This window comes from Sardina pilchardus, chromosome 6 (genome assembly GCF_963854185.1).
Source record: "Sardina pilchardus chromosome 6, fSarPil1.1, whole genome shotgun sequence".
Classification (NCBI taxonomy): Eukaryota; Metazoa; Chordata; class Actinopteri; order Clupeiformes; family Clupeidae; genus Sardina; species Sardina pilchardus.
Window position 1 is genome coordinate 8,624,161 of NC_084999.1, and position 26,621 is coordinate 8,650,781.

At 47.7% G+C, this 26,621-nt stretch overlaps 1 protein-coding gene across 1 annotated transcript; it reads right to left on the reverse strand.

Annotated features, from left to right (window-relative positions):
* Window positions 1-23,913, reverse strand: plekho1b (pleckstrin homology domain containing, family O member 1b). Its single transcript, XM_062538305.1, has 6 exons — window positions 23,551-23,913; window positions 22,756-22,902; window positions 9,684-9,824; window positions 5,532-5,636; window positions 2,316-2,417; window positions 1-1,580 (listed from the first exon to the last, which is right to left on the reverse strand). Exons 1-6 carry the CDS (start codon window positions 23,575-23,577, stop codon window positions 711-713), a joined length of 1,392 nt encoding a protein of 463 aa, XP_062394289.1. The 5' UTR covers window positions 23,578-23,913; the 3' UTR covers window positions 1-710.
* Window positions 23,914-26,621: the final 2,708 nt, after the last annotated feature.

Here is a 26,621-nt window from a genome sequence, read left to right on the forward strand (position 1 = left end):
GTGTCCCCCCTTGGCAGAAGTGGAGACTTTCCAGTGTGTTCTGGGACGTCAAAAAGGAAAACATTCACATTCCAACGGGCTGGCAGAAGGACGGGGGGAGTGGGGGGAGTGGGGGGGGGAGAGGGTTGGGGAACGGTGTGCCCTAGAGGTGGCTGCCCTCTGTCCGGCTTTGCCACCCCCCCATCCCCCTCCTGATTTGGGCTGTCTTTATTCATAACGCCCCCGAATAATGACCCAGCATTGTGCAGACACACACACGTACCCCTGAGAGTTCTATGAGGCAGAGCAGCCGGGGGACAGACTCAGAGACCCTCACACACCTTCTCCCCCACAAACACTCTCTCATCTAGACCATTCTAGACACACTCTTGAGGGCCCCAGTGTTCAGTACAGAAGTCAGCTCAGCAGTGGGAGATGTGTCAATGCCTCAACCCACGCACACACCATATTTCTGTGAAACTGCCCGCATCGCCAACAAAGGGATGCAAAAAGCAAAACGGGAAATACATTTCAGGCGAAATATATTTAATTTCATTCAGTTTCAGTCTCTGAGTGACTCTGGGTTTTTTCCGTCCTTCCTAATTTTGCACACAGTAAGAGCGGGGGTGGCAGAAAAGGGGTAGTGGAGAGGGGGTGGCGTGGGGGTGTTAATCTCATCATTCATCAGCGAAGCAATCGTGAGGTCCATTTCCTGTCTCTCAGCCGCGTGGTCACATCATGCTCTTCCTGTAGTGCGACTGCTGCGGACTCTTGAGCTTGCCGCCCAGCGTGGTGGGGCTGTTGTGCGCCGACACCGAGCTGGTCAGCCCGCCGTTGGCGCTGACGCCGGCCGCGCCGCCCGCCACGCTCGAGTCCAGGTGCTTGCAGAGCGCCCGCAGCTCCTTGACCTCCTCCAGCACGTCGCGCGCCTGACCCCACGTGGACGTGGCCTCCTCCAGGAGCCGCTCGGCCTCCGCCCGCGCAGTACCGCCGCCGGCACCGGCACCTCCACCTCCGCCGCCAGCGCCGCTGTCCTTCTCGGCGGCGCCGCCGCTGCGCACCTCGGTCAGCAGCTCCTGAGTCCGCTCCAGCTTCTGGCAGATGAGGTCCTGCAGCTGGTTGATGGGCCGCAGCGCGGCGGCGGGCGCCGAGCTCGAGCAGTGCGGCATGCCGGGCCGGCGGGAGCCCGCGCCGCCAACGCCGCCGCCACGCGTCTCCGAGTGGGACAGGATCTCGTCCATGGAGGCGCAGCGGCTCTTCTCGGCCGGCGTCAGCTTGCGGCCGGTCTGCGGGGTGCGCGCCCCGCCGAGGCCTCCGCTGGACTCGCCGCCCGAGCACTCCCACGGGATGTCGCCCTGGCGGGGCAGCGACTGCGACTTGCTCTGGGCCTCGGAGGAGGTGGCGGCGGCGGCTCCGGCGGTCGGGGAGGTGCGGGCGGAGGCGGGGCTCAGACGCTGGGGGTCGGAGGGCGTGGGGGTGGAGCAGGAGGAGCCGGGCGACTTGTCCACGGTGATCCGCAGGCTCTTGTCGCAGGAGTCCGGCGCGTCCTCTTCCTGGATTAGGTCAAGGGTCAGCATTCCGTCTGAGCTGGAGGTGGACGCCTGGGAACAGAGGGAGGGAGGGAGAGAACATGAGAACTGCTGTGCTAAGCGTTACATCAGCGTTGGAAATTAGCCTTTAAAAATGTGAATATCTTCAACTACAGTCACTGTTTATTTATTTATTTTATGTCCGAAATTCACATGCTACTTCAATATTTTACCAGCATTTGGTTGGTGGCTGATGCTGATTTTCATCCCTGAGTCATATACAACTTTAGTTTTATAGTGCTTTCAACAACTTGCATTGTCTCCAAGACCAGGAGCTTTAAATCGATATCATGAGGATGTCCAGTGGCTAGCATTGCGTAGCTTGAGATATAAATACCCAGCAGGCATTATAATTTATTACGAGCTGGAAAAAACAATACAGCTTAACGCTCCACAAAACACACCTCTGTCTAATAGATGAATGGTACATCTCTAGAACATTGTGTTGCCTGGGAGAAATCTAGGTCACTGAAAAACTTCAGTTTGGTTTGGTTTGGTCTAAACCAAAGTGCTGGCCATCTGTGGTGTTGCTATTCTGATGGGCCCAATAATAAAAATAACAATAATAATAATACACAGAATCAGTAATGTAATACATCTAATACACAGAATCAGCATATTTTTCTCCATTCTTTGTCCATGTTTAATCAGTATTTGACAGTAGTGGTAAAACCGTGCTGTGGCTTCATACCAGGGCAGCCTCCTGCCTTCCTGATCAGCGCTAAGAGTGAACCGAGTCAAACGTACCACTGCCATGAGATGGCCACGGGTGGGCAAGCGTCTCGTGTGAGGGATCTTTGCTCGGTCACGTGTTGGGTGGGCCAGAAAACTCTCCTCCTCCACTGTGACCTGAGAGAGAGAGAGAGAGAGAGAGGGGTTATAGCTTCAGGAGTCAATTCCATTGTGAGGATTCCAGGCTTCAGAAAAAAGAGACAGTGAAACAGACTTCTGGGCACAGAGAGAGAGAGAGAGAGAGAGAGAGAGAGAGAGAGAGAGAGAGAGAGAGAGAGAGAGAGAGGAGAGGAGAGGAGAGGGCTGGTGAGGGCATGTGGAAAGGGAAGGGAGTGTGTTGGGCGCACACAGCGGGCCTTCACACCAGCCCGAGGGGACTCAGCGAGAGAGTGGGTGGGTCTTATCGATCCTGACATCGACCAGCTCATTGATTATCAACACGTGATATAAAGCAAGCAGAGACAGGCTCTGGCAACAGACACGCATCTTCGGAAACATGATAGGAAACCACGGGCAGAGATGTGAGAACATACACACAACACGCGCAAATACCGGTAGGTCTTTTAAACCGAGTAATTAGACATTTTTGGAAATATGATAAAATGACACCTGAACATCTGAATAGCTCAACTTAATTCCACGACAGTTTGCATTTATTTGATATCCAAGTGAGATAGATATACTGCAAATTGAATAACATTTCAAGTGAGACCCTTTTCTAATATCTTCCTTATAAACAAGAGTTGGAGGCTGAAAGGATGCCTGAAAGTAAAAAAAACCCCTCCTACACTCAGTTTTCACTTCACTGATTTTTTTAAAATTATATGACACAGATGGGCAACCGCTACGTGGTCTGTGTTGACACCAGTCTGGGTGGCGAGGCCTTTGATGTGAGTGCCAGCGCAACGTCACACAGTGCAGGGGCAAGGGGGGCGGGGGCATCTGCTGGCTGAAAACATGTGGATAATCTGTGTTTTAAAGTGGCTTGGGGGTTTTATGGGGCAGTCACGGCAACAGAGACAGGGAGGGGGTTGGGGTAAAGAGGAGGAGGAGGAAGAGGAGGAGGAGACGAAGGGGTGATCTAGCATCACAACAAAAGGCATTCGCTCCCTGAGATTTGTAGGGATTTTCATTTGTGTGCAAACACACACACACACACACATACACACACACACACACACAAACACACATAAGCAAATGCAAATAATAACAGTCAATCCTCAATCCTGGAAGTAACAGAAAAACAGGAGTTAAGAGGACGGCAGCACTCGAGGCAGCTGATGTGATGCCTGCATTAGGGGAGAGAAGAGGCTCACATTCAGCTCTCTGAGTCACGCAGATTACATCTGTCTCTGTCGAGTGATGATCCCCCATTCATCCAATGAGTCAGTGGGCCTTGCAGCGCATTCACCAACAAGTGAGCAGTGCTTACTGACACGTCTACTAAAATCCTCTTCAGCCACCCCTGCATTTGTGCAACTTAATTGGCCGTTTTAATTAACGAGATGGGGGGGGGGGGGTGGGGGGAGAGTGTGGTCAGCGAGTGGTGGGGCGACCCACAGAGCCACAGCAGGTAACTGCTCTGCGGAGCCCGTGAAACAGGAGGTTCTAGAACCGGCCTCCCCGTGGTGGACGCTGCGGTGTCCAGCCAGCGTGTGAGGTGAACCCACTGGCGTGTTAAGAGCTCGGCGGCCGATAGATAGATAGCCAAGCCCTGAATGTATACACAGGACACCGGACGCCAGCGCAGTAAGGTGATACCCCCCGCCCCCCCCCCCTCTCTCTCTCTCTCCACGGTCACACAGTGAGTGGTGAAAAGAAGAGGACACGGGGGTTTGTCACCTGGTTTCCTCTCCTGTGGAGGGGTTCCAGAGAATGGTGTGTGTGTGGGTGTGTGTGTGTGTGTGTGTGTGTGTGTGTGTGTGTGTGTGTGTGTGTGTGGGGCGGGGTGTATTGCCGAGGGGAAAGCTAATAACCTGCTAGAAATGAAGAGGTGACTCACGCCATCGTGCTCGTCTCCAGTGGCATTTATATGCGGCGCACTCCCACTCACTCCCACTCCTGAGCACACACACACACACACACACACACACACACACACACACACATGCATGCTTGCACCTCCCCATCAATCCACCTCATTACTGAGAGAGCACAGAGGGCATCATTCATTTCTGCACGAGAGAGCGTTTGTGTGTGTTTAGCCGTATGTATGAGTTTGTGTTTATTGTGTGTGTTTGTGTGTGTGTGTGTGTGTGTGTGTGTGTGTGTGTGTGTGTGTGTGTGTGAGTGTGTGTGTGTGTGTGTGTGTGTGTGTGTGTGTGTGTGTGTGTGTGTGTGTGTGTGTGTGTGTGTGTGTGTGTGTGTGTATACAGCTCAATGGGTGTGTTGAGCTTAGAGTGTACATGTGTGTTTGTGTGTGTGTATTGATGGCTTTTTATCTATAAATCAAATGTTGAAGGCACTGGCTGAGTCACTAGCTCTGAGATCATCTCAGAGAGAATGTTTGGCGTCAGCTAAACGTCCGTGGTGATGGAGAACCGAATCCTCAGCAGACAGTGACGTCCGAAGGGAGCTCTTTGATTCCGCAGCCACACTGCTGGTGCTAAGAGGCACATCTGGCAGAAGCGTTCCAGAACCAGCAGCATCATCTGCGTTGCGTTCAATGTGAGCCTTCAAAAGGAGTGTGTGAATACCACAGTAAAAGCAGACAGAAACAGCTGCTTTCATACTGGCTCATCTGGCTCTCGTGTTTAATATAAATACTCAGCTTAGCGCAAATATTGACACCCAGTAAAGTGCATATGGAGAAGGATTTAGCATGGACAGCGTCCAGTTTAAAAGCTCAATTTGAGACATTTTTATGGGTAGGATTTGTTTATTTATTTGAAGCATACTGTATGTTTGCCTTTATGTTGATAGGACAGTGAGTGGAGAGACAGGAAATTAATGGGAGACAGACTGGGAACTGAATGTCAGAACTGAACCTGGGTCTTCCTGGGCGCTGAGCCCCAAATGTGGTACACTACTGCCACATGTGCCGCGGCTGCCCCAGGTAGGAATGGACTTTAACAAAAGGGTGTCTGTTTCAGAGATTCTTCCTCTGTAAGGCTATGATCAGGACAGAATGATGAGTCATCTGTGTGTCTGATCATACAAGAGAGTGCAATCTACTCAAATGGGCGGGGGTGGGGTGTGGGGCTGAGGTGGATCAGAGAATAAGAACGTTACCTCATCCAGGATGCGGTTCTTGGCCTTTGTGATGGCTCCATTGATTGCGTTGATCCAAGACTCCTTCTCCTCTGGACTAACCGCCAGAAAGACTAGATTGGGGACCTGGGGAGGGGGAGGAGGAAAGGACAGCGATGAGCAAGGAGACTAAAGAATGGCATCAGAAAAAAAAAACACACAACACACACACACACACACACACACACACACACACACACCTCAGATACTCCTCAGCACCCCTCTTCAGATGTTTGATGCTAATCCCTAGCGGTGGGGTGGGTGTGGGCTAACCCTGCACTGAGCGCTCAGCGCAGGCAGACACGGCCCCTTCATGTGGTCCTCTTTCTGAGGCCAAACACAGGCGGGCTGAGCAGCTCGAGGAGCGCGGCCATATGGCTGTTCCCCCTGCCCTGCTGAGCGAGCAGGAACACGAGGAAGCAGGCACCGTGTGAAGGAAGACCAAGGCCAGCACTTCTAAGGGGCGAGTCCGCCGAAACGCACACTCTGGCTCAAGTCTGCTGCTGATATATCCTCTCTCAAACACGCCAATCCACCCCACCCCTCCCACAGCTAGAGGAGAACCACCACAGTCAATCCTGTCTTACTGTACACAGAGACAGAAAATGTGCTTATTTGGCTTTGATGGCCATTTAAGAGTACATTCCATTTTTTTTACAAAGCTGATTTATAGGATAAATATCGCTACTATAACACAAATTAGATTATCTATCTGTATGAATTGGGGGGGGGGGGGGGGGTGTAGTCATAATAGCTAGGCTACTATGCATATGGACTATTAGGGCACACTGACATGAAAAGGAAAAGTGTCACAACATTATTAATATACTGTAGAGCGACTGACTGAGTCGACTGATGTTGAATTTGCCGTTAGGTATCTGAAAGAGGGTTCGTTTCTCTCTTCCTTAGAGAGAAATGAGAAATCCGGCAAGTTTTCACATAGATCTCCATTTCTCGAGGTCACCGAGTACTGCCTACGAGTTTACCTTACAGTAGCTCGAGTTGCTACAACCAGCAACTAACGCAGCCAGGTAGCTAAAGCGCTACACTCTGTGGCCATGTACATGGGGGCTCATGGAAGTGCCCCCAGAGCCAGAGCATAGTGCTGTAGCTGCCTGGCTACAGTAGGTAAAACCTTAGTTTCGTACCGACAGTACTTATTGACTTCGGCAAACAGGGATCTATGTGAAAACTTGCCGGATTTCTCCTTTAAGTGGCATTTAAAAAGTGGAAAGTATCAGAAAAACATCAGATACTGTATGAGGCACAGGTACCGTGATGTGATAACAAGCCTGCTGTCTCAATCAGCTCACTTTAATGCAAAAAGACACACATTTTCACACTCACACATTTGCCGTGAAAATATTCACAAACACCTTTGCTACAAAAACACAAAATCCTTTGCCCTCAGCTATACTCTCAAAAACGACGACTGAAACCTCCTCCTATAAAACACCAAACCCTGAGCTTCCGAGTCTGTCTGTGGCGGTGAGGCAGGGGACACACTGGCCCACTGGGGCTGGTCCAGATGCTTATGGGAGTGCGGAGCGCTGGGAATCATTAGCGGAGCTATGATAGGAGCGCCACGGCATCCTCCCCTGGGAGACACGGCACACAGGGATTCAGGATTAGCCACCTGCCTCGATGCGGGATTGCAGATGATTGTGTGTTTGGACCTTAAAGGTTTTTATACCCTCCTGGAAACAGTCCCGAAATGCACACAGACAACAACGCCAAGTAGGTCGGCTCCTACTCCAGAGCAAAGCATCTGAAATCCACGGCAGCAGTTTTATAAGTCGCTTAAAAAGGATTTTGAAGCATTTATATGTGCGTGCTTATATGTTTTTATGCAATAAAACTAAATGGATTTTTAGCATTTTACCACAGCGTTGCTCTTCTATGTGTCGTGATGCAGTATGCCAGAGCCTAAGCAGGAAGAATAGGGTGTACACCTTCTGCTTTATTAGAATGCTTTGCTTTTAATCTATTACCCAACTTCCTCAAACTGTAGTTCCTCAAGCCCTCATACTGCAACTGTTTTAAACGGAATTAAGTATTTTTCTACAGCAATGAATGAACAGACATTTCAAGAAATAGGCCTACTGAAAAGGATCTAAAACATATTGTTTGTGGGCGTGGCATGCATCAAATGTATTTTTATCCCATCTTTCTACAGAGCCATTTCTTGAGAGTGTGTCTTCAACAAGTGCTGAAATAGACACTTGTGTATTGCTGGTAGCAACAAAGAGAGAGAGAGAGAGAGAGAGAGAGAGAGAGAGAGAGAGAGAGAGAGATGGTGGGCATTTCAAGCAAACTGCTTGTCTTTTACAGACACAAGTATCTGCGTCTCAGATCATCACAGGCAATTAGCTGCACCCAAGCAAGCACGCTCGATGCTAATCGCTATGGACAGGGTTATGGCCCAGCAGCCGGCTCCAGGGCTAAATAAGCAAGGACACTAACCTAACCTCTGGAGCTCTGCACTAGCTGCTGGCTTCTGTAGATTATCGAGGCTAGTCTGTTCTTCCCTCCACAAGCTCCTTATCGTCCACTGAAGTAAAACCCTGTGCTGCTGCTAAGGCCCCTAAGACTGGCTTTCTTTCGTGTATTATGAGAGTGACTGTAGAGAGTGGCCGATACTTCTACTTCTGGGGCTTTTTCTGAGTGCATGCTGAGCTATTTTCGCCGTCAAAGGCCACTAATTAATAGGATTTTGTGCCAGTCTTGCAGTTTTGGGAATTTATAGGGGGAGAAAAATCTCACAGAAAATAAACAACATGGTTTGAAGGACTTACACGTGTGGCTTAATTCTAACAGCAAGCATACATGAGTTCACCAAGGCATTTACTCTATAGTAAAACTTTAGTCCATAAAAAAGTCTGCTGGGAGGGAATATTACACACTCTTCCCACAAACACCTGCACCAAGATCTGGTTCTTGTTGTGATTCTACAGTGACTGTGGACTGTGGACCCAACCGTGAAAACCTTTGAGCGCTGTTAGGCCATAATGCTCCATAACCTATTACAGATGTGACTGCTCTCAACAGGGTTGAGTCAACAGACAGCACGGTGACTCTATGCCTTTGACATGCATTCACATCATTACACAGTCATTAAAGCTTGTCCAGCTATTCTAACCATCTGAGATGTTCACAACCAGTAAAACAAAAGGCCCTGGTTGCCATTTCTGGGGATGCAAAATGGGTAACTGGCTTGTCCTGGACATTAATTAATTTAGTCCAATTTCAACATCAATCTCACCACTGACCAGAGACAGGCCAAGTGTTTTTATATTGGTTTAACCCTGTTGGAAAAAACATAGCTAACCTAGTTAGTAGTTGCACTGATGACACAAACTGAGGTGGAGGCTGAAGTGTATAGTAATTTCCTGTGTATTAGCCATATTGTGTATGAGCCACAGGACAGTGTTTTATGCAAGTTAAAAGAGAAGAAAAAACCTATTAATACCATATTAACTGCCATTGTGTATTTACCTCATACTGTAGCTGAAGAAATTTTGCAAAATCAACGTATAAGGCACCGGTAATAGTTGGGAATGTTTTATTTTAAGTGGTTCTCTCCTCATTTCTCAAATTGACTCTGCAGTGAACACATTGGATTTCTATCTTTATTTACTTGAGATGAGACGGTTATGTCTCTTCTCAAGTACATAAAGATAGAAATCCAACGTGTTCACAGCGGAATCAATTTTTCTGAGAAATGTGACGGTTATGTCTCTTATCAAACTCTGACAGTTACGTTTGAAGATGACAGGTCTATAACAGCATGATATGCTAACAGTGAAGAAGTATCAGGAGTCAGGACACCCCTGGCTGGCTTCCACCCAACTTTACCCATGTTTCCACACACACCAGCTAACGTCTTACAGCTATTCCCTTCCAGGTCATTACCAACGCCACTCATTCACCGGCATCTGAGCCCAGAGCTGAAATTGTGTCTGGGGTCACACAGCTCAGCTGAAAATCTATTGGGGATGTTATGCAGCCCATAAACTGTGGTTCTAAATTACTTCCATTCAGCGGTGCCTGTGCCCAGCTAGCAGGAGCAGGTGTGGTTGGATGAGGACCGTTAGTCCCATGTCCTGGACTGAACCCACAACCCAGGGCACTCACCGTGTTGCCAGGCTGCCGGGAGCGCAGCAGGGTGAACTTGCTGTGGTTTTTCTTGCTGCGGCTCTTAGCCTTGCGCAGTTCCTCTGAGCGCTCGTAGTCTGTCAGGTCGACCACATCCTGGATCTTCTTCTCATCTTTGACCTGCGAATATAAAAATACAGGATGTAAGGCCTTGCTGTTTTGTGCTACAGTATGTGTTAACATGCATTAATAGCTTTGAAAATGTCTTAATTCAGTGGTAATGCAAAGGTGTGCTACAAATTCAAAAATGTTTTGCTCAAACAGTCCACAGATTAACTATAAAAGCAAATGTACACACAAATTGGCATCTTTCAGATGATTTTTTAAGTTCCAATGTACCCAAGAATTGCTGTGCCTTGTACACCGACCTAAGAAGATATGGGTAGGCAACTGGCAACTATTGTCCGAGTGTGCCCCCGTCTTGCTCAATCCCACAGAGATGAGCAACTTGAACCTGATGATGTGGCCTGAGGGCAGATGGATGCTACTGAGAGCACCGGTGCAAAGGGCCATTCACCCGATGGCTCCCAGCAGCAACAGCTACACACTACTGTGCCCTGATGTCACTCTCCGTCAGCTGGGCTCTAGGCAACCATCTCCAGGACAACCAATACACGTTGTACGGCTGAGGCACATCCTGACTGTAAACAGGCTTTCTGGGGACACAGTGGTCACCACAGGGTCCTCCATACACACACACACACACACACACACACACACAATCCACTGTCTGTCCTGAGTGAGGGATGATTAGCCAGTGGTGGGTGGGGACCAGCACTGCTGTTATGAGCAGTCTCTCAGTCACAGACTAAATATGCAAAAGCTGCATGTGATGTAAGTACGAGACTAATACGCTGCTCCTGAAGTGTACTGTAGCTGGTGAGTCATCAGTCTCAATGCGAGCAATGTCAACGCAATGAGGAAAAACAAGAGCTGACAAACCCAATGAACTGCAAGCTGCTTTGTGGGAAAGGACAAGGCAAACACAAACACCAGACCTCCAAGTCAGAGCTCAAGGAAATGATGCGGATTCAAACGGCGAACACAGAGGAAGTTAGTGTGTCCTGTTGGCTTGCGGGGCTCTAGATTGGCAGCATTTCAGACAGTCTTGTCGTCAGAACTGCACTTGAGTCGCATCCCAAAAGAGCTGCCACTGTCTCAGTCACGACTGCTCCTGCTGGCCAACGGGGTTTTTAGACAAATCCAGAGGACTTGCAAGACTTGAAATATACACTGGACCCTTCTGGTGAAGCCATGAAATTGGATTTGCCAGCCTTACTGGTAACAAAGGTTGTGGACTCCTCAGTGAAAGAAGAGCTGACACTCAACAGAAGGGGTTGGAGGAGGCAGGGGATGGGGGGGTGATATTAGACCCCCCCCCCCGCCCCCCCGCCCCCTGCCTTTCTCCCCTCCAACACACACACACACACACACACACACATACACACACCAGCCGCCACTGCCGGACCTCTGCGCCTGGGGTGTACCCTCTCACAAATGCCCCCCCCCCCTGCGTTGACACTCACTCAGCGACCGGTCGCCTCTTCACACCCTGTCACTTCACATCACTGGCACTGCCGGGTAAGGAGGGAGGAGAACGGGCAGGGTGACAAAGGCTCCGCCACTCGTGCAGCCCTCGCCACTCTGGCTTTGTGTGCCCACCCCTCTCAGTGGGGCAGCACCCAGTCTGGCAACGACCCCTCCTCAAAACCCACGGTTGGTGACACGGGTGTAACAGACTAATTTAGCGCCCTGGGAAGCCCCCCCCCCCCCCCCCCCCCCCCCACCCATGCCACCCCACCCATGTCTTCCATTCGTTTTTCATTTTAGAAATTAAAAATGGCTATTAGGTTTGAGCTCTTATGGGTTAAGCAACAATAAAGTGGATTGACGCTTTTATCCAAAGCGGCACGGGGTTGGCTAGTCGGCGACGGTGGGTTCAGCAATAGAACCCAGGTCGACCGATCGTCAGTCGGTGACGTTGCCAGTTCTCCACCACGATCGCGTTAAACCACCACAACTTAGCTACGACCTTTCGAACGACTCGGATAACACAAGCACAGATGCGCAGAATCAGATCCAAGTTCTTGTCGCTCCACTCGTGCGAGAGATGTCTTCGATTCTAAATCCTGCCTTGCCCTCACCTGCTAGCAGTGCCAGAGAATGGCATTTCGCTAGCCAATGAGATTTACCCGGCGATAAAGGCCAAACGAGGCAAACTCGGATAGCGCTCTCCTCTCAGGCCAGCATGGACATCAGCAGCAGCACGTCCCGGCCCGCAAAACAAAACTCATTAGCGCCGCAATCAATTTCCATTAGCCGGCTTGAGCGGAGAGAAATCAAAGTCTGGCAGCCTGTTTCACTTGTACATATGGCCGCAGCCCAGCCAAAGGGGCTCAATTATCACACCAGTTCAAGGTCCACTCTATGTGGGCGACACGACAGGACGGGACAGAAAAGGCCCTCAGGACACAAGTGTTCCGACAGCACGGGCAGCCACAGTTTCCGACACCAAAGACCCATTAGCCAACAAAGAGCAGGCCTGACCCTGCTGGATGTGTGTGTGTGTGTGTGTGTGTGTGTGTGTGTGTGTGTGTGTGTGTGTGTGTGTGTGTGTGTGTGTGTGTGTGTGTGTGTGTGTGTGTGTGTGTGTGTGTGTTTGTGTGCGTGCATGAAAACTGAGAACGACAAAACAACGCTGTCAAAGTTCCAGGACGATGACGACGTCAGAGGTGGGTTAGGAAGGACAGCTAGGTGCCAGCCAAAAATCGCTTGCTTACGTCACGCGTGCCTTTTCTCTCGGAGCTGATAGCCGGTGCTGGGAGCGGTGGAAAGTTTTTGTCTGTCAACAACATCCGACTCTCTGAACTCCGCTCGCTTAACCTCCTTTATAGAGTCGTTGTCGGCAGGGGTTCAAGGCATGGGCTCCAGCCCATGTTCCTGCGATCCAGCCCTTTCAAGGAAACATGGATCACCCCACGCTATCTCTTCACCTGATCGCGGTGGCTTTTGTCTGGAAGCTATTCAGAGCTCTGTGTATTACACCCCGATCCCCATCTTACCCCACTGGAGACGGAAACTCGAGTGTGGGGGTAGCACAAAAGATGTGCCGTGTTAATTCTGGCCATGGCCAGCACGCTGAGGGGACCCTGGAGGACCTTTTCCATTGCGATGCTGAGAGACTTGTTAATATTTCATGGGACCACTATTGAGCATTAAGCTTTAAATAGGGGCATCCCTTTTCAAGGAAACACTTCTCGACAGAATCAGTAATCTCAAAAACCTGTGATGCTCGGATGGATAAGAGCACACCGATAAACGGCTCCATTGCCTTCAACACCTCTCTCCCATAATTCCAATGTTCTCTCCCTCTCTCTCTCTTCTTCTCTCTCTCTCTCCCTCTCTCTCTCTCTCTCTTTCTCTGTCACTTGCACAAACAACATTTAGCCCAGGGAAACAAACTGCCTAATTGCACAGAGCAGAGCCAGTCTGTTTGCAATATCCTCATCACAAAACTTATTTGAGCCGCAGTTTGGACAGATTTGGGTCCACTTCCTCAGTTTTGTCATGTCATGGCATGCTTTAGAAATGCTCCCTCTTCACCCTTCAATTTTAAGGTTTATACCTCTTCTACTTCTCCCCCACCTTCCAAGACCATGAAAAGTGTATTGTTGGGTCTTTAAGTACAGGCTGCACACATTTCCTCACCAACATCGCTATTGCGCAACGCCAGATGTCCTGTTTAGTTCTGGTTTCCAGAGACTGTGACTTAAATATACCGTCTGGTTCATCTGGCACACAGGAGAACCCCTAAAGGGCAGTCCATTCCAAACGGTTTCCCCGTCAACAAGATCCTCTTCTAGTCTTTTTACCCCTAAATACCATTACCGCAATTGTATGAACTAATTTGGGTCCACAAGTTTTGCAAAGGTAACAATTTCTTTGTGACCACTGAAGAAGAAGCATCATATCTACATCTGCATCATATAATACATTGCATTCTCTGCCAACACCTCACTTCTATCTGACTTGACTTGACTTGACTTGTATCAGAGTTAGCGATTTGATTAAGTCAACTACATTTTAAAGACTTCCTCAGGAAGCAAAAGATCAATAAAGTCTATAAATATCCCAAACAAGGTTAAGAGGATTGAATTTCCAAGCAACTGACAAAATTTCCCCAAAGGTCGCACCGCTACAGAGCCATCTTTGTCTCCGTCTCCATCTCCCAACTTGAGCAGAATGGACAGCTTGCCCCGGGAAAGCGTGCTCTTGGCCTCCCCATTAAGGTTGCACGAGGCCCAGCGTTTCTGCCTTGACAGCTAAAGGAAGTGATATGAGAATGACACCGTAATTTCCCGACTTTTAGTCGCGGCTTATACATTGATTTTGCAAAATTTCCTCAGCTATGAGGTTACAGTAATACAGGGGGGCAGTTCATATGGTGTTAATATGGTTTTGTTTCTTTTAACTCTCATAAAACACTGTCCTGTGGCTTATACACAGTGCGGCTTATATGAGGGAAATTACTGTACATGCACTGTGATATCAAAGCAGTAGTGGCCATAAAGCCGGCAGTCTTGCCCACCTGCCCCTGTGCTCTGGCCCCATGTGTGAACTGCCCCCACCTGCCCCTCTGCCCTGGCCCCATGTTTAAACTGCCCCGAATCCTGAGTGCCTGGGAACACTTGGCAGGACTGGCCAGCACGTGTTCGCTTACACAAGCGGGCTGCAGGAACAGGTGAAGCCAGCAGCAGAAAGAAAACAGAGGGAGCACGTGTGTGTGTGTGTGTGTGTGTGTGTGTGTGTGTGTGTGTGTGTGTATTGGGGTGGGGAGGGGCAAATATTTGGGTGCACATGTGTTCTTAACAGCGAAACATCAACATTAAGATGCTCAGGGGAAAAAAAAGATGTTATTATTGTAATAGATTTCTCAGTTTACACAGCCAGTTGAACAATTACAACTAAAGACGTGTAGGTCAAATGAATAGTACAGCACATTAATACAGCCACCCCTAAAGGTCTCCCCTGGCATGACGAACACTCTCTGTGCTCTTTAACTTCATCAGAATCACAGAACAATTTGGATGGAAGTGGATAACTGCATCTGCCAATATGTGTAAGTGTTTGCACACGAGAGAGAGAGAGGCAAGTAAAAGATGGTGACTGAGCCAGAGCTTGGTCCACCACGAGGCCTCACAAAGCCTGACTGAGCCTATTAGGGAGCCCGTTCCTTTGACTGAGCACCGGGCAAGAACGAGGAGGCACTGTGCTAATCCCCCACACCACCCTTCGCTCCTCCACACACACACCCCCGCTTAGCAAGTGCCGCCGCCACCGACCCCCGACTACACCCCCCCCCCCCCCCCCCCATGACCCCCCCCCCCCTCCCCCTTCCCCCTCCGGTGCAGCAACCATGACTCACCCTCGCGCCCTCTCTGTTCACATTTCTTGTTTTGGGGGGAGAAATCAGCTGATCGTGTGACTCACTCACTGGCAAGCATGTTTCCTCAATTACAGTAAAGGGAGTGAGGACCAGGAGAGGCTGTTTTCCTGTGAAATGGCATCACACCGAAAGTGGCCATGTCAGTGACCGCTTCCTGAACTGGAGCGGTCACTTCGTAGGAACAGGCACAAGGTCCCAGACACACGGAGTGACGACATCCTGGCCATACTTGCTCAAGAAATCCGTAGATTAACCGTTGAGTCATGCCATCCACAGGCCTAATAGTAGAAGGAGAAAATAGCCATATGCCACTCATTTTCATTTGTGAACTAAGCAGAGTGAGACAAGTGTAGCCAGCTGCCAGACACAAAGGCCAAATGGAAGTTGGCTCTTCAGGGCATGAAGACAGACCTCTAATCAGAGTTTGGTGACGAGGCAACACTGGCCACATCCCGCTCATCAGCGTATATATCAACATAAACTGTGTGGAATGGAATGCTTCATGAGCAGTCACTAGCCTATATTACAAGTTAATACAAATATTTAGATTATCATGAAAGTAAATATTCACTTCATGGCAAACCTGTAGCTGAGAGTTTTGGTGGACGTCGACTAGAGCTACACCCCAGAGGGACATTTTTGCCTGTCTTCTTTTCAGCATGTGAATGAATGGAAATAACTAGAGTATCCTAGAAGTTGTTGCTGTATTGATTAGCCGTGGTGACAAATCAACACTAGAATGCAGGCTGGGTCTGGAGTGTGTATGTCCTCGACATGTCATTTGCGTCTGTCTTAATTTAGTCACTTAGCATACCGGATCGTTTCTTTCCCTTAAGAGGAAGAGGAAGAGGAAACAGCTTCATTGATTCTGATTTACATCCCTCCTGGAACCACTCTATCTCTATCCCACACACACACACACACACACACACACACACACACACACACACACACACACACACACACACACACACACACACACACACACACACACACACACACACACACACACACACACACACACACACACACACACACACACACACACACCTACTCTTCAGGGGGGGTGAGCTCATCTCATTACACTGCTCCACATAACCAGCCTCCAACTGCGGCTCACTCGCAGGGAGATAAATACCTCAATCTGCCAAGACAGGAACAACAACAACGACAACGACAACGACAACAACAACAACAAAAACAACACACCCAGCCTGGTCCAGTCCAGTCCAGCTCAGTCCTGCCCTGAGCTGTGCGTCTGGGATGCCTCACTGTCATCTATCAGCCCATAAGCATAATGATATTACACATAATGGCTCCTCGACGCTATTGGCTAATGACACCCTCCACTAATTAGTTAGATAGCAAAGTTTGAAACATAATAACTGACACAGAGCGATCAGAAATGAATCTGTTGATATGTATCTTGAAACAGGATGCAATTGTACCTGTAGTGTGTGTGTGTGTGTGTGTGTAGGTGTATCCATGTGTGTGTGTGTGTGTGTGTGTGTGTGTGTGTGTGTGTGTGTGTGTGTGTGTGTGTATAATTGTCATGTGTCAGTGTGCCTTATTTGCATGTGTGGCGCGTGGCCGGTACAAATCCAGGATGTCTCTGATTACTCAGCCTCTTTTGCAGCGTCTGGATTAGGTTGCGGGAATATGACACCGATCCCATAGATATCTTTTAATGGCGCTGCCTTTGCCTTTCAGAAGTGGAAGTACAGTTACGCCATTATTGCCTGTACAGAATTCCAAACCACATTATTGGTCCATGTACTGTATGGCTTTGCCAAGTCAATAGCATATGTGCTGTTGTGACAGACTTTTCAGAACATATCTTTCTATAGTTTGTTCCCATTCTGTGGCATTAGGGAATATGGTGATTGTCAGAGAAGAGTGGGACAAAACAATGATTGCCTCCCGAACTGCGGCGAATCCTAATTTGGATTTAAATACAGGTGCAACAACGGGCAACTCTGATCACCTGCCAATCATTATTGCCTACAAGCCATATCAATAACCTCCAAGGTGCACACACCTCAAGTCATAAATAATGTAAAGACAGTGTACAGTATATCAGCATGTAACAACAGGAACAAAACTGTTCACTTTGTGGGTTTATGTTTCGTCCTTCCAGCCGTACACACACGTGTTGCTGATCATTTGTTTGGCGCCTGTGAACAAGCGCTGCTAATTTGCCAGCGTTACATCACCACCACGGGCCTCGGCGGTGAAGGCTCGCTCTCCGCCAGTGAGTGTGTTTCCATATTTACGGGCCGTATCAGCGCTCGGCTCTCGACTCGGCTCTCTCGCCCCTAACACTGCCGCACAGATCCTCTGACACTCTCACTAATCAGGAGTCACACAGAGTTGTGCTGGAGTTATCAGCGAGAGCAGTGCGAGGGCTGGCAGGAGGCTAGAGTGACCTAAATACATTAAAATGAGGAAAGTACATAGACCCCTTCAGAGCCCCTTTGACTCCATTATGTAGTGGGCTGGTTTTAATGGCCTCCTCCATGCAAACATACACCAACAAAAAAAGCACATTACGTAATGCAAACAGATATACTCTAAAAGCATTTGTGTGTGTTATTGTGTGTGTGTGTGCTATTGTATGACTGTGCACACATGTGTGTGTGTGTGTGTGCGTGTGTGTGTGCTATTATGAAACACACAGTAAATGCACTGCCACTGACATCATCCCATATGTGTACAGAATATGAATACAGATCAGGAGCAAAGTGCAATGGCTACTAGCAATGCCTGGACCTGTGTTAATCAGTTATATGTTTACATCCCAACACAAAAGTTCCTCTTTAAAAAGATTTATTCATAAAGTTCAGTCACACCTCGAGGTGGGTACAGACAGCATGTGGGCAAAGGACCTTGAGGTCTCACTTCATGCCAACTCTTCATAACTTCCTGCCAGTTGGCATGACAACCTGCTAGTCTGCCCCCAGCTTTGCTTTTAGATACTACACTTATTTAAGCTCTTTACCATCATGGCTTTTCAAAGAGGGAAAGATAGAGAGAGACAGAGAGAGAAAGCGAAAGAGAGCAAGAGCTACAAGGAGCGAGAGACAGCAAACTATAGACAGTCAAACAAAACTGAATTTGACAACGTGTTAAACAAAACGATGAAGATACAGAGCCGATAAGTGTCAGTGTGTGTCAGTGTGCGTATACTGTATGTGTGACAGGAAATAAGTGCACAAGAGGTGCTGAGAGAATGCATTTCCTAATAGGGGAACAACTGCGGCACACTGTGTGGCACTGTGTATGTGTGTTGCCGTGTGTGTGTGTGTGTGGTGGTGTTGCTATAACACCCAGGCCAGGCTGGGAGACGCCCGCCCGGCCCCAGCGACACACTTTTCCTGAGTGTATACCCTCTGGCTCTCTACGACCCTGGCACGGAAAGCGGGCTGCCAAGCTAAACGCCAGCGCCAAGATAGAGAGGTCTGCTGTGTCGCGGCCCCACAGAGTCTGCACACAGAATAAACGCCTATGATACATGACCTGTCCATCTCCCCCCGTTCTCTTTCTCTCTATGTCTCCTGCTCTCTCTCTCTCTCTCTCTCTCTCTCTCTCTCTTTCATTCACTCACTCCTCCTCCTTTCATGTAAGTCTGCAGGGAGAACAATTGGAAGAGCTGTCATCAAGGAAATTGGGAGAACTCTTGTGTTTCCATCCCTTGAAAGAGGAGAAGGTCATGCCGACAGCTATCTGCTGGATTTCAAGCCCACAGTTTGATGGGGCTGTGGTAGTAGCTGTGCTTTAGGTGGATATTGCTGACACAAACAGCAGTAAACAAAGCTGCATAGAGAGGGTGAGAAAAAAGGAGGAGAGAGTGAATGATGAAAAAGTAGGGATAAAAGGAGGGGAAAAGTCAGATAGATCAAGAGACTGAGGGATGAAAGAAAACAGACCGGAAGATAGCAAAAAAAGCAGGAATTCTCATCTGCATGTTAAACAGACGATCTTTCTCATGCCCTGCTCTCATTCCATCCAGTGGCAACCTCTGGAGAACATCGCCTGACTGAGCACCAGGAGAGGGTGATCTGTCAGACTCTACCAAGGCGCCAGCATCCCGTTTGGGTGATGAATCACTAACACACACAGAGCCAGCAAAGTAGAAGACCGGACTGACTCCTTGCCAGAAGAACAGCAGTGGCTACTGTAAGCTACTGACAAAGTGATTTAATGGGCAAGGATCCATTCACAATCACAGGGGTGCATAACAAGTGTTCACTGTCTCATGATGCTATACAATGCTGAATTATGGTAATGTCAGACACACAGATGGCTATTACCAGACAGACAGTCTACTCCGAGCTGCCTTTTTAAAAAAAAGTACACGTTATCTTCTTTCAGCCAGGTTATTTCAAAAATAGAGAAGCTTTCTAAAAGCTAACAGGAACCAAACACAAGCAATGCTGGTGAGACCGCAACCGTCAACACAAAGCAGAACTTGCTTCAGTGATTATTTTAGTGTGGACCAACGCAGCAAAGCAACTTCCTAATTTGGCATTGCGTTCGGTTCTGTGTTGCATATTTGATTCACTCGTCGTGAGCCTTTAGATACGCTTACACAGAGATTATTTAACTTTACTGCCAAAACTGCCATTGGAAAATTCCGCGTACATTATCATCAAAGCACTCTGATGCATGCATCTCTCTCATTGACTTTCACACAGAGATAGTCAGGCAGAGCTAGCCGGAGCCTATTATTGTCTGAGTGCTCATTAGAGTAGGCATTTCAGTACACACGCGCGCGCACACACACACACCGACACACACACTGTGTAAATATAATGGGCTGTGTGATCAGAGACTACATACAGCCCACATCTCAGCTCGAGGCAGCGGGGGTTTCAACACCTAGAGCTGTGGAATAAGCTCACACAGCCTGCCTCAACCACAGTGTGTGAGTCACCCATGCGCTGCAAATACTCTTATACTGTATGAAGGAAATGCACAGCCTCCAGTCCACGACACAAGGGTGTGAGGATGCACATATGTGTCTGTGTTTGTGTCTTGTGCATGAGTGGTGTGTGTCTACATGTGAACCAACAGTGTACTCTCCCAGCTCTGTCTCTTTGTCACTGTGTGTGTGCGTGTGTCTCTGTGTGTGTGTCTGCGCGTGTGCGTGTGTGTGCGCACATGTGTGCATGTGTGTGTGTATGCATGTCTTTGTGTGTGTGCACGCACATGTGTGCGTGTATGCATGTGTGTGTGTGTGTGTGTGTGTGTGTACGCATGTCTGTGTGTCTGAGAGATATAGCTGGGGTGAATGAGACTGTAACCCATCTGAGTGAAACCCAAGCCCGGCCGCCACATGCCGCACCTCTCCCCACACAGCTGTCCCGCTCCTGGGCGTCTGCTCTCGCTCGCTGTGCAACTCGATCCCACATCCACACCATGAGCACACGGGAGAATAACGCTGAGATGACTTTTGGTCCAGAGAGGCACTTTCAGGGGGAGCGTATATATAAGGGAAGGACATTTCCCTTTGTCTGACCCAAAAGCCTCTCTGGTAATAATAAGCACTGCCATTCTCAGTGCCAGTTCTAAACTCTGCTCACCATAATTTAGCGTAGGGGTCTATAATTCAAAAGTGGAGAGTGGGATATTTTCCAGATGCTTTAGCTTAGTCTCCACACCATAATGAGTCTACTGATGTGTCAGTCTTAATGGTGGAGGCCTACAGCATTTCAGTAAAACACTGGTATGACCTAGCACCACAGATTTTCAGCTCATGAGCTAAATAAATATTAATTAATACCGGGACAACAGAGAATTGCAAAGACAACATGATTGAAGGATTCAGACCACACAGGCTGATGCTACCGTACTGACTGAGTAGCCGTGGTGTTTTGTGTCAGTGATTCACCCTTCTGACGCTAAACTGATATTTGGCCAGGTGAGCCTGTGCGGTTCTTAATTACTTCTTAATACCCTCTGCAGAGGGGCGGCCTGAAGCTAAGAACTTTGTTACGGCTTTAAGCCTGTTAACCAGGTAAGTTCTGATTCTGAAGCAATAGAGCAAAAACAAGAGCTTCTTATGTGACAATGACTCACACTCAAATATCCATGGCTAAGGGAAGTAAAGTATAGAATAAAGAATAAAGTTAAAGACAAGTTAAAGAATAAAGTAAAGACAAGTTAATGACACCATTGATGATAATGGTTAATGATACCACTTGCTCAAAATTCCCCAATCTCATCATGTCACTCAGGACATCTGTGCCTTTGGTCAATATCAACATACAAAAAATCTAAAGGGGCCCAGAGACACAAATCGATCCACTCCTGGTGTCTACCTCATCTATTTGTCACATTTCTCGGTCTTGCGCGGCCAGCCCAGCCGACCTGTTTGCCTGTTTGTTATTGGATCAAGGTGTTAAGCACTCTCTAAGAGGCAGATATCGCATTCTTGGCTAAAGCTTGGGCTGAGCTGGGCAGGACTCTGATCCTCCGCGCCTCGCTCCAGACACACTCCGTCCGTGCGCGGTGCTCCGCTGTCCCCTCTGCTGATGATAACGAAGGTGACGGAGGTTTGCACGTCGCAGCGTGAGCAAACAGAACACGGGACAAAGCTCTGTGCAATTAACCCCAGGCTCAATCTTCCAGACGTGCCTCAAAAACCCATCAGATGGAAGCCTGGCGGCTAGGGCTGGCTGTTGTGGCTGCTCTGGGAGGAACAGTACAGAAACTGACAAGCGGAGAGGTCAAGTCATTTCACTCATTTGGTTCCCGCAGACCCGCACGCAGAAATTCAAAAGCTCTTACCACTGATTGAATTTGAGATTAGATCTAAATCAGCAGGGCTTCTAAATAGCCATGGTGTTGTTTGCTGGCGTGTGAGTTGCGACAGTGAGCGGAGAGCGCTGGGTTCGGCTGCAGTGAGATGCATAATATGGCTGGATCTGCCTCAGCCTCTGCTTTTGCCCCACCGGAGAAAGGTTGTCTATGACTCATGTGTGGGTGGCTGAGAGCACAGGAACCTCGTGAGTGGGACAGTCACAGCCAGTCTGCAATTGTTTCCCTTTTTTCTGTGGTTATGGAGCTGCGTGAGGTACCACAGTGCATCCCTACCTAGTTTCCCCACACACTTTCTGATCATAGTGCAATTTAACAACGGTTCGTCTAAAACCACTGGTCTCGTTCCCCCACAAAACTTGTATCCAACTTGAAAACCAACTCAGCTGCGCTGACAAACTCACAGCCTCTGTGAATTCTCTGTGTCATGTCAGTCAGCTTGACCCCCTGACACCCTGGTCTAGAGCAAGACAGTGGGGAACATGACTCTGGCATTCCTTGAATGCTGTTTGACACCTGCTCTGTTTCCTAAAGTTGGTGAAGACTGGAGAGCCTCCAGTGAGCTCAGTTTCACGTCAGCTATAGATTGGTAGGTAACTAACTGTCGGTTACACAGACAGAGCTTTGTCAATTGTATCAGTACTGTATATGGCATGGGCTACACTGCTTCAGATTTCTTGATGTAAAACGTTTCCAAACACACCACATCTCTAATCTAGAAACATTGTAACACACTTAACTGTAGTGACACAGTTATAAAGCAGCAATAATGGCATGACGGCTTACCTCTTTCTCTGAGATGTAGAGGTGGTCTCCTTTAAGCATAACAAACCGATTTTTCCAGATTTCTCTGAATATCCCTTTTCCACAAAATTTGCGGATCCATCCGACTTTGTCTGGCTGTGAGGACTGCTGGTTAGCATCCTGCGGGCCCTGCAAGAGAAACGGCGGTTAGGGATAACTGACCGAGGCTCCCTTATTGAGATTCAAAGGGGTAGCGTGCGAAAAGGGGGAGACTTTTGTGAAGGCTCCTCGGCCCTGTCATGCTCTTTGTCATGTAGATGTTATCACATTCCTGGCGGGCACCGTTTTCAGACTCATGTTTTCTCTTCACATTTCCCTCTTGATAACGTAATTTCAGAATTTTAAAGTAATCTGACTTTTCAAAGGGGATGACAATGGCTATGAACAGTCTGTCAACCGACCTTATCGTAAATTGTGATACAACATCACAACTGTTCTTGAATAAAATAATGGGAAATGTCCTCCGGGTTAATGCTACTTTACTGTTTAAAATAGTAGCCTATGACTGTAGTTGCATTTGAACAAGCTATGCTACCTCACCTAGGAACGTTCACAAAGGAATACCATGCTTATATCCTTTCACAAATGCACCAGTTTGACAACCAATCAACAATATAGCCTATCAAGTAGTGTACGAATGACACACCACAGTGCCACAAAAAAGAACGGTCTTTAAATATTGTATCGACTGTAATCTACGGTACATAAATATTGTGAAAACTGAACAAAAAACGCACACCCACTATTTGGCGACAATGTAACGTTGCCATGCCTTACCCGTTTCGCCGAATTGTTTTTCTTCATTGTAAAGGAATCAAGGACTGGCGCTTCCTCCAGACGTGCCCCAGTCTTGTGAATTTAGCTCTTTCCGTGCAAGGTATGAGTTGAAAATGACATGCAATAGAATCCAAGAAAACTACGGTGCCTTGTCCGCTCACTTCGCCTCCTCCCCACGTTCGACTAACGTTACCTCTACCTCCTCTCTGCCTCACTGTCGCCTCCTGCCTCCCTATAATTCTCAATCAGTTGGTCAGTTATGTCTATGTCTCACAAACATAACACCAAACTAAATAGTAAGTCTCGAGTTACACAAGTCAGTGTGCCACGACCTCACTCGTGCGTCCACTCTCTTGACTTTGTTCCCCGTGGTAACACTGAGGAACTGGAGAACTTACAATCGGGGTAACCCCGCGTTGTCACTCTACAGCTCCACCTATGGCTGAAACCGTGGATGATGTCATTATGGAGAGAAGTGGCTGTGTAGTTGTGGACATATGCAGCTTGAAACAAAGAAACATAGACCTTTTTTTCTCCACACTAACCACTAACACGTTCCATCTGGGCGCAGCGCATTTGTTTTCAGCTTAATAGGGCAGTTTCTTATAACATCTTTTAACAAAATACTCTGCTTTTCCAGTATTAGTATAGCATATCATTAACAATGGAACCCCTTTTGAGTTATTGTAGCTATTAGACTAATACAATAGATCAAATAAACACGAATTATCCCTCTAATAAGAATGACAGTAACATTGTAGGAAAGAATAATTCCTTGATGTTGTGACACAAATGTAGAAAAACATGAATCATTGATTTCAGCCACTTGCTTTGGATGAAATTCATCAAAGGCCTTTGTTGTATTGACAGCCTTTGTTTTTTTTGCTGTCACGGTAATGGACTATTATTATGGGCTATATTTAAAAAATTAAGCTGCTTGTGCAGGGCCAATTGCACTTAGTGCTGATTCGGGAACATTTAGGGTGGAGGACACCCTCTTAGACTATTCTATCAGCTCTGTGCCACTGCTGGTTGTTATTGAGGAGGATTAGGGGTCTAGGGAAGCAGGAGGGGGCAGAGGGGTTAACGTGATTGGCTGTGTCACAGTCTAGGGGTGTGTGAATCCAGTGCTACAGCACTGTGGGTCTCAATACAAATAGAGACACTTGATATGTATTTTCTCTGATATGTATTTTGTTTTGTATATAGAAAAAGATAATCAGATGTAATTCATTCTGCTTTACACATAGAGCACACCTTGTGTGTTTGAGCATGTACAGTATGTGGACAATTTCTATTTTTATTCTAGTGTTAACAAAACATTTAAATCAGTGGGAAATGAAAACTTAAGTTTTGTTTATGTCACACTGTTTGCCTCTTTGTTTTTGTGCTTGGCTCTCTACCCTTTTCCTCTTCCCACTCCTCTCCCTGAAAGAGCTACGGCCAACCAATTCATGAAAGTGGTGGCTTTCGGGAGGGGTGCCAATAGCTGGAGTAATAACCGCAGAGTTGAAACAGTGGCATGACACCCGCTAATCCAGCCCAGCCTCTGAATTAAGAAGCACCACTGTCCCAGTTCCATCGAGGCTCTTGCGCAACCGGAACAGAAATCAGCTTACCGGCACCGACCTCAGATGCATTGCATGGGCCCGGTCAATCGTTGCGAGAAAACAAGCGGCTTGAAGTCACTTTCCTCGGTAGAAAGAGAGAGGGAGAGAAGGTGACAGGATGTCTACTTAGGGACGATCCGAGAGATGTGCGTGGGAATCTCTAATTATACCCGTTTAGCCCCCTTTGGCCCCCACCATTTTCCTTCACACAGCATCTGAATGCAGTCCTGTTGATGCAATAGGCCGTTTAACACAACAATCAAGCCTCTCTGCATTTCAATATGGATGCTGTTGAAAGACACTGTATTTGAGATTAAATAACCTAAGGTTGTAAGAGGTATTGTGTGTTTGGCTGAAAGAGGACTATAAACTGAGAAGATTGTTTTTTAAAACAAAGGAGACGTGGCCATCATGAACAGCTGGAGTCTCTCTCGCTTACATTTTAGCCACCAACTAGTCCTAATCAGTGGGGTTTCTCCACATGCTCAGATAGGTGAATAATTCAAACCTCTGCCTAACTTGATCTCAATACAGATTGAACTTTAGGTTTATTGCTTTAGTCAATGTTTTTATGGCCTCATCTATTCTTGTTAAGTCCATTATTGCCATGCCACCCCCCTCCATTCATCAAGCGTGCTATCAAGTCACTCTCCCTTCAGCCTTGTCTATCCTAAAACCATTCTCTCTCTCTCTCTCTCTCTCTCTCTCTCTCTCTCTCTCTCTCTCACTCTCTCTCTCTCTCTGTCTGCCTCCTACTCATCCGGCACCCTCAGGCGAGCTGCCTCTGATAAGATGACGGTCAGCTCGTCGGAGACGCTCCCTCCTCAGAATCCTCTTGTTGTGGGAGAGAAGGTCATCCCTATTAATAGGCCCAAGCTACTCCTCAGCCAGGCGGGCTGGTCATCAGCTGTAGCCTGTTGCTGTGTGAGTAGGTAGGCTGCCATGCTATAGGCTGACTGACGGTGGCTGGTTGCAGTGAGTGGGGGGTAGGGAGCCCCATTGCCAACACTCCTCTTCAGTGCCTGATTGCCTGATTAATATTATTCAAACAATCTGGTCCCTCACAAGTACAATGATAACAATCAATTGGATTTGTCTTTACTGTGATGAAGAGGACATGTTTATTTTATTTTTATGGTTCTTGGCCAACGCTTTGGTTCAAAGTGATTTACGATATTGATACTGATATTAATAAACATTGCATTAACATTAACATGAACGACTTCAAATAAAGACATTTCCCCAATAACACATAGAACATTTCTAATATTATCTAAAAATACCAACATACCATATAAATCTACAATAGATCATCTTATGTAGGCTATGATAAACGTGTGTGTGTGTAAAATATGAATGATATGTTGTACAACATATCACAACACTGACATTCTTACAATATTATTCAACATATTGCTTAAGATATTAGGTCAATGGACTGTTAGCCAGCTTATCATTTTT